This window comes from Zalophus californianus, chromosome 1 (assembly GCF_009762305.2).
Source record: "Zalophus californianus isolate mZalCal1 chromosome 1, mZalCal1.pri.v2, whole genome shotgun sequence".
Taxonomy (NCBI): domain Eukaryota; kingdom Metazoa; phylum Chordata; class Mammalia; order Carnivora; family Otariidae; genus Zalophus; species Zalophus californianus.
In genome coordinates, this window is record NC_045595.1 from 146,833,142 (window position 1) to 146,841,115 (window position 7,974).

The 7,974-nt window shown below is 38.5% G+C and overlaps 1 protein-coding gene across 1 annotated transcript in view; it reads left to right on the forward strand.

Annotated features, from left to right (window-relative positions):
• The window catches only part of OSBPL11 (oxysterol binding protein like 11), a 94,946-nt gene extending 91,584 nt beyond the window's left edge, over nucleotides 1-3,362 (forward strand). The window contains exon 13 of the mRNA XM_027586794.1: nucleotides 1,698-3,362. Within this exon, the coding sequence (XP_027442595.1) occupies nucleotides 1,698-1,763 (66 nt within the window). The 3' untranslated portion in view covers nucleotides 1,764-3,362. The remainder of the gene's footprint in view (nucleotides 1-1,697) is intronic.
• The last annotated feature ends 4,612 nt before the right edge of the window (nucleotides 3,363-7,974 follow it).

Genomic DNA, 7,974 nt, shown 5'->3' on the forward strand with positions numbered 1-7,974 from the left:
ATTAAAAGTGAACTCGGGGGGGTCAAGAGCAGGGGCTATAATGGCTAAAAGCTATAGGGACACCTGGCTGGTTCAGTCAGTGGAGCATGCAACTCTTGATCTCAGGGTGTGAGTTTGAGGCCCACGTTGGGTGTAGAGATTCCTTAAACATAAAATCTTAAAGAGATACAATTAATGAAATCTTTTAAAGATAGGCACCCTGATTCTTGCTAATAACATGACATATAAAATTGCTACTTGTCATTTATTCTTGGACAGATATTATTAAGAGCCGCTACCAGTCTAGCATTCAGTGATGTGATTAGGTGGCATCTTTTTCCAAGAACAGTACTACAGGAGTTGAGAATTATCAACCAGGTGGAAAACAACCTAATGGTTGCTATTATTTTTTTAAAGATTTTTATTTATTTATTTGACAGAGGGAGTGAGCATGGGGGGAGCAGCAGACTCCCCACTGGGCAGGGAGCCTAACATGGGGCTCAATCCCAGGACCCAAGATCATGACCTGAGCCGAAGGCATACAACTTGACTGACTGAGCCACCTAGGCGCCCCTAATGGTTGCTATTATTAAAGAAAAATTATTTTGATACCTATTAAAAACATCAAGGAAGGCTTCATTCAGGACTATTGTAATAGAGAAGAGGGATTGAACTCAACTCCAAGTATGGGGACAAGTGGAAATGTGAGGGAGTGGGTGGAAAAGAGAATCTTGGTTAGATATCAAGGATGGGGGTGGGGAGAGAGGAATTTGATTAGATATCAAGGGTGGGAGAAGAGGAGTTTCGGAATCAAGGATTTGGGGGTGGGGGGGTTCTTGGTAAACCGGCTTATCAGAATTCTTTGCTAAAATTGGGCTCTGTAGGCCATGGATGAGGTCTGGTCAAGAAGAGTGCTCAAAGTAGTCCGACTAAAACGCAGTCAAGGAAAGAATGAGTCCTTGTCATTAGGAGCCAAGTAATTGCCGGCCTTAAGTCATTTTAGGAACAAGATAAAATATATATATACAAATTAAATATTTTTAAATACAAATACATTGAAGGAACTATGCATTAAGGACGGGTTGAGATCTGACTGACTTCACCTAGTCCTATGAACACTGCATTCCAATCTGTGTCAAGTCCTGCGCCCCAGTATATGGCTTCATGGGTTTCTTTTCCTCACTTGGTCTTGGTCTTCCCCTCTTTCTAGTTCATTCTCTGACTCTAACCTTATCTCCTTGCAGTATCCTTCTGTTCACAGGAGCCAGGGAAAACTAATGGGAGTAGAGTCAGGGAAGAACTAGAACACAGTACTCAGATACCAGAGATGCCAGTTGAGGTGGTGAGAACAGCTAGTACCTTGATGACCATTTCTTTGTGCTCCACCTGCTTCGTGCCCATCACGCTGTGGGTGAAGCCAGTCTGCAGTGTCTTGGCAAAACTGGCAGAATTGCTACCAGTGACTTCTGCAAATAAAGTGATCATCGGGCATCAACTAGGTGCCCACAGACCAGAACTTCTCCCCTAATCCTAGCTAAACCACCAGCATTACTTAATGTCTTAAGCACAGAGATTTTTTTTTTCCTGTCACAGAAACTCTTGTTTTTAAATGTGAGAGTAGAATTCCACCTCAGTGAAGGTGTCGCTTCTCGTTTTGATTACCAATTGTGAAAATATTAGAGGAATCGTTCTTTAATTTACTTTTCTCCTTGTTTCAGGGAGACGGCTGGGTTTACCATAAACCCCTTTGGAAAATAATTCCAACAGCACAACCAGCAGAGTGATACACACTAAGACTCGACCAAATGAACTTCTTCTCTGTTTACCCTAAACCCTCCCAGAACGGAGTCATTGCACTGAGTGACCTGCTTCCTGATTGCACAGACTGAATCTAGCTAAACACGAATGTACCTATTAAGGCACCGTAGAACTGCAGCAAGACCAAAGTGTTGAAGAAGCACGATGGGCCTCTCACCAACCTGTTCATGTGACACGAGCAATATCATCTGAAAACCTTTCATGGGAATTATTAGATGATTAATCTTTTATCCAGTCCCTGCTCCTAAAGTTAAGTTTGAACCCCTGTTTTTGCATGGGGGCAGCAGATACACACAACAGTGAGAACTCAGTGATTTTGATTTCTTTACAGTGAAAAGTGAAGTCTGTTGCAGAGTTTGTGCTTTGCTTTCTGTCAGGAACTGAAGTATTCAAAGTATTCACTACTCTTACAAACAAACTAAGAGGAGGACGATGACCCAGAAGTGGATTCAGCCATTGTGCCTGAAATCAGTGTTAAAAAAAATCAACCAGGTTGTAGTAACAAGGCATTCTGTTCCTTCAAAGAGACTGTGTGCCTGTGTCTGAGGAGCTTCTCCATTATCCACCTCTGTTGGAACTCTCTTTTAAAAAGTATATTTATAAATTGATTAGAATTATAACCATGGAGAATTTTTTCTTCTGAGCATTTTAATATACTTGAAAACAACATTGACTTGAAAAATTTCAGAACATTTTTCAATACCTAGTTTTATTAAATACTACACTTGAGAGACAATTTTTTTAAATGTGTTCATGTTAATATGATGAGATTTTGGCCTTTCTCAAGAACTGAGGCATTAAAAAACATAGCAGACATTAAAGAATAAAACTGTTACTTTTTTCCTTACCTTTTTTTCACTTGTAGGTTAATATCCAGTGTTATGTGCTATCCCTCTGGATATGTATGCTTCATCTTACCTCTGTTCATTCAAATTTAAAACAACTATTCATATTTGTCAGTAATTCAGAAGTTATGTATGTGGCTGAGTGCATGTATGGTATGGTTCTCTTTTCAAGGAAACTCAGATGCTGAAAAAAGAATAAGAAAAAGTTATCAGGAAGTTGTATTCAGGTACAAATCTTTTTTTTAATAAGTATTTTATTGAGGTTGAAGAATTGCTGGCAATTAAAAGGATAGTGCTAATTATGGCTTTCATCATTCATTCAAGTATTTATTGAGCACCTACTTATGGTGCTCAACACTTGTTACTGCAAGCTACCTTAATTTTCCAAGAGTGGTGCCTTACTCTGTTTCTTCTGATGTGGTCTTCCAATCAGTGTGTGTAACATACCTGTTATTCATCAGCCATGTAGGTGGCTGTATCTCTTGCATCATCATAAGAAATTTAAGCTTTGTGTTCTGATAAATTGTGTTTTATTGAAGGGGTTAATAGGATGAAAACAGCAAAACAATTTTTTCAAGAAACTGTAAATTATAAGAAAATAACTGGTTATGTACAACCATTTTAATGATTCCCTTGTTCATTTTTGCTGTGAAATGCACTGAAAAATCTCAAAATGAGTTATAGTTCATGTGTTGGGAAGATTGACAAATAATAAAACTAGAGAACAATAATGCCTTTGTCTGTTTTATGAATGGAGACAAATAGAAAGTTTATATTTAGTAGAGTTAGCACCTTGTTCATTTGAGAGGGATGTTGATTTTTCTCTTTACATTCTTATTTTCATGAATCTCCTAGGGAGAAAAAGAAGTAAATTCAGTAAGAGTTTTTAAAAACTAAAATGTTCAAATATACTGGAAATAGAGCAAGAATGTAAAATTAAACTAGTGATTTTTGTTTCGTTCTTTGAACCAATTGAATACCCATTTATTTCTTTTGATTTGTTGAGCCATTTTAAAAATTATTGAAATACGATTTTAAAAATTCTTCAGGAAAACAATACACTTAGGAGTAATTGAAAACTCAAGATATTGGGTTGCTTCTTTGACGAGAGTGAAATAATACTACTTTTGGGTGATTACTTTACCTTGTCTCTGTCTTCTTGACTTCCCACTGCAGCTTATCTGCTAGAGAAGCTAGAGGCCTTTTCTGTTTCTTTTTTTTTATTCATACCTGTTGATAATTGGCCAGAGAAATGAGTCTTTGTAGCAGTTGCTCCTTATTTGTATCTTTTTCTTTTAGGTCAAAGTTTCAAAGGTGCACTTTTCTTCTGGTTATTAGGAATTATGTGTTAAGAAGTCCAAGACCAGAAGTGACAAAAAGACAAGGTTCTGGCCATGTATTTGGACTTCTTAACTGTTTTTTGTTGTTTTTGTTTTTGTTTTTACTGTGGTGATACCACCACCCTATACCTTCTGTCAAATATTTATATTTAAATTCCACAATCATATTCTAATTAATTGCATTTTGGGTTTTTTTTAATGTTTTATTTATTTATTCATGAGAGTCAGAGAGAGAGAGAGGCAGAGGGAGAAGCAGGCTCACCACAGAGCAGGGAGCCCAATGCGGGACTCGATCCCAGGACCCTGGGATCATGCCCTGAGCCGAAGGCAGACGCTTAACCATCTGAGCCACCCAGGTGCCCTAATTAATTGCATTTTGAATAGACAGTTTTTAAGCCCCGAAAAGTAACTTTCAGATTATCTACTGGGTGAGATATGGCATCTATGTATCAGTTCACTGTACTCTTCATTTGTGACCAACATCACCTCTAATGCCTACTTGTAACCAAAAATAAGATGAAAAAAGGTATTGAATTTCTCACTCCATAATCCTAGTACTAATACATTACTCTCAACTATAAATATCTGATACTTGATGAGCCAGCTTCTACAGATTAAGTCTTAAAGGATTTATTAATTAATTAGAAAAGCATGAAAAATTTTTTTAAAATATTGCCTTAAGATGAAGGCCAACTTCTATTCAGTGTTTTTCCCCAGAGAAAGACAAATTGTTTTGATCACTCCAGCATCTATACTTGAGAAGGATTCCTTAGAGCTGCTACAGTGACTGGAAGCAGAGTGATAATTCACCAGAGATAGTGGGAGAAGAGAAGATGATTCTACCAGATGGGGATATAAAAGTTATATATATGAAAATGAAAATTCTAATAAAATATATATTCTAGTGGCATAAAATCCCTCCTTGGTCCAAAAACGAAGCTGCACAAGAAATTCTTACGTATTACAAAGCATTTTCCTATGTTTTCACTATTTGATATTCACAGAAACACTGAGATTACAGTCAGGGATGGCTGTGCCAACTTTGCAGATGAGGAAATTATTGAAAGTTCAGTGTTCCGGACGCCTGGATGGCTCAGTCAGTTAAGCGTCTGCCTTCAGCTCAGGTCATGATCCCAGGACCAGTGTCCTGGGATTGAGTACGCCATCGGTCTTCTTGCTCAGTGGGGAGGCTGCTTCTCCCTCTGTCTGCCGTTCCCCCTGCTTGTGCTCTCTCTCTCTCTGACAAATAAAATCTAAAAAAGAAAAAGTTTAGTGCTCACTTCAGTTCACTTAGCTAGACCTTCAACAAACATCTGTTAAGTATTCCTTTGGGGCCGGATAGTACATTGGATTCCAACATGATAAATAATGTCCCTACCCTTACAGACTTAGATGAAGGAAGAAACCAAAACCTAAATTCCCAGGAATAGGTTGTTGACATGGACAAGGCTAACTGGTCTTTCCAAACCCCAGAAAGGCACCATGGTACCTAGGTACTTTGGAAGGCAGTTGATCAATGAATTGAAAATGAAGGGGGGTGGGGGGGATGCATCTGGCTGGCTCAGTCGATAGAACATGTGACTTGATCTTGGGGGTCATGAGTTCGAGCCCCCCATTATATGTAGAGCTTACTTTAAAAAATAATAAAAAAAATTTTTAAAAGCAAGGGGTTTGGCTCAAAGTCTACCTAAGAAGCCCCAAACAATGCAACTAGGTGATTAACCCTTGTTCCACCCTATAAGACTGGAGAGATTGAACCAGAGAGATTTCCAGTTCAGGAACACAAGTTGATAAACTGAAAATGAGGAACAAGTTGAAGTCTATATATTTTTTTCAAAGATTTTATTTATTTATTTGAGAGAGAGAATGAGATAGAGAGAGAGCACAAGAGGGAAGAGGGTCAGAGGGAGAAGCAGACTCCCTGCTGAGCAGGGAGCCCGATGCGGGACTCGATCCCGGGACTCCAGGATCATGACCTGAGCCGAAGGCAGTCGCATAACCAACTGAGCCACCCAGGCGCCCTGAAGTCTATATATTTAAGGATGAGAACATAAAGCCCCTTCCCCTGTCCCTTTCCCAAAATATTGGCAGTCAGGCTTGTACCTTCAGGCAAGAGATTAAAATATCCTTTTTGGGAGCACAACTCCAGAAGAAAGTCCTACAGATATATTTGGAGGGTCCACCAACAAAAAAATTCTCAGCTGACAACCCTGTTAATTAAAGCCAAGTCAGCAACTCCCACAGCCATAATCCTCCACCCCTTCCCCAAGAAACTACACACATCCATCCTCCCACCAACACATTGTATATATAGACAATTACATCTCATTTTAACAGCTAATGATCAGCAGACATTTGAGGAAAGATTCCAATGTGAATAAAAAAGATCAAACAGGAAAAAAAAATTGAGGAAACAATTTGGGAAATAACTTCAGAAAAAAATCTTCAGACCAGAGCGGATGATCTTACTTCTATGAAACATGAGCAAATTGCTATCTTTTTTTAAAAAAAGATTTTATTTTATTTTTATTTTATTTACTTTTATTTAAAGTAGGCTCCACACCCAGCGTGGAGCCCAGTGCAGGGCTTGAACTTACAACCAGATCAAGGCCTGAGCTGAGATCAAGAATTGGATGCTTAACCACTGAGCCACCCAGGCACCCCTCAAAATACTATCTTTAAAATGGACTGTTCAGGAAATAAGAACAGGTCTTGGAAATTAAAAATATGATAGTTCAAATTAATCACCCAATAGAAGTTCTAGAAGATAAGTAAGAAAAAGCTCTGACAAATAGAACAAAAGGACAAAAGATGAACAATAGAAGGGAAATATGAAAATTAGAGGAACAATACAGGAAGTCTAACAGCTAGTGACTAGGATTCAAGGAATTAAAAAGCAATGGAAGGAAAAATAGTGAAAAATGCATCCATATATATGTAGAAGAGTTTCCCAGAACTGGATAACATGAATCCAAATGAAAATGCCATGAATATCTTACACAGTAAGGGAAAAATAAAAGCCCAGGGGCGTCTGATTGACTCAGTTGGTAGAGCAGGCGACTCTTGATCTCAAGTTTGTGAGTTCAAGCCCCATGTTGGGCATGGAGCCTACTGGGGGGAAAAAAAGGCCCAAACCAAAGTGCATCATTATGGAATTTCTTAACACCAAGGATAAAGAGAAGATTCTAAAAACAATAGCATCAGCCTTCTCAACATCATTGAAAGCTAAAAAGCAAAAGGGAAATACCTCCAATTTTGCCTAGAATTTTATCCCCAGCCAAAAGACGAATCTGACATGCAATTTTAAAACAATTTTGTCCTAGTTGTGCCTTTTCTGGAAGCTATTAAAAGCACATACTCCAGCAACACATCAGAGAAGAGAGAAAAGCAGGAATTGGAAAAGATAAGAAATCAAGAAAAACAGCCTCCAACAGAGGAAAGAGTCAAAGAGAGGCATCCACTCTACAATATCTGGGTGGTCTCCCAGGAACTAGCTCCTCCAACACCTATTTTATCTGTGGACAACACTGACTTTAGCAAGTCCTTTGTACCAAAATCTGTCCCCATTCTAATGGAGTTCCTATAAGATGAGAATGTTGTTCCTTGCATATAGCAAATACTAAATATCTCTGAATATCAGTTCTCCCAATTGTCCTATTCTGAGGTTACTCAGCTGTGCTTCATATGGTGGGTCTCCATCTTATGATCAGTTTCCTGAGAATATACCATGTATCAGTGTTCCGTGGACTACTCAGAAAGGGCCAGAATATTGCAAGTGGAGTCTTATTTTAGAAACTATATGCCTTTTTTTTTAACAGCCTTGTTATTGTGCAATGGACTTAAACTACACATTTTTAAGTATACGATTTTATAAGTTTTGATATGTGTGTAGTCCCATGAAACATCACCACTCTCATGATAATGAGAATATTTATCATTTTCAAGAGCCTGCTCTTGCCTGTTTGTAATCTCCCCTTCCCACCTTCCCCTCT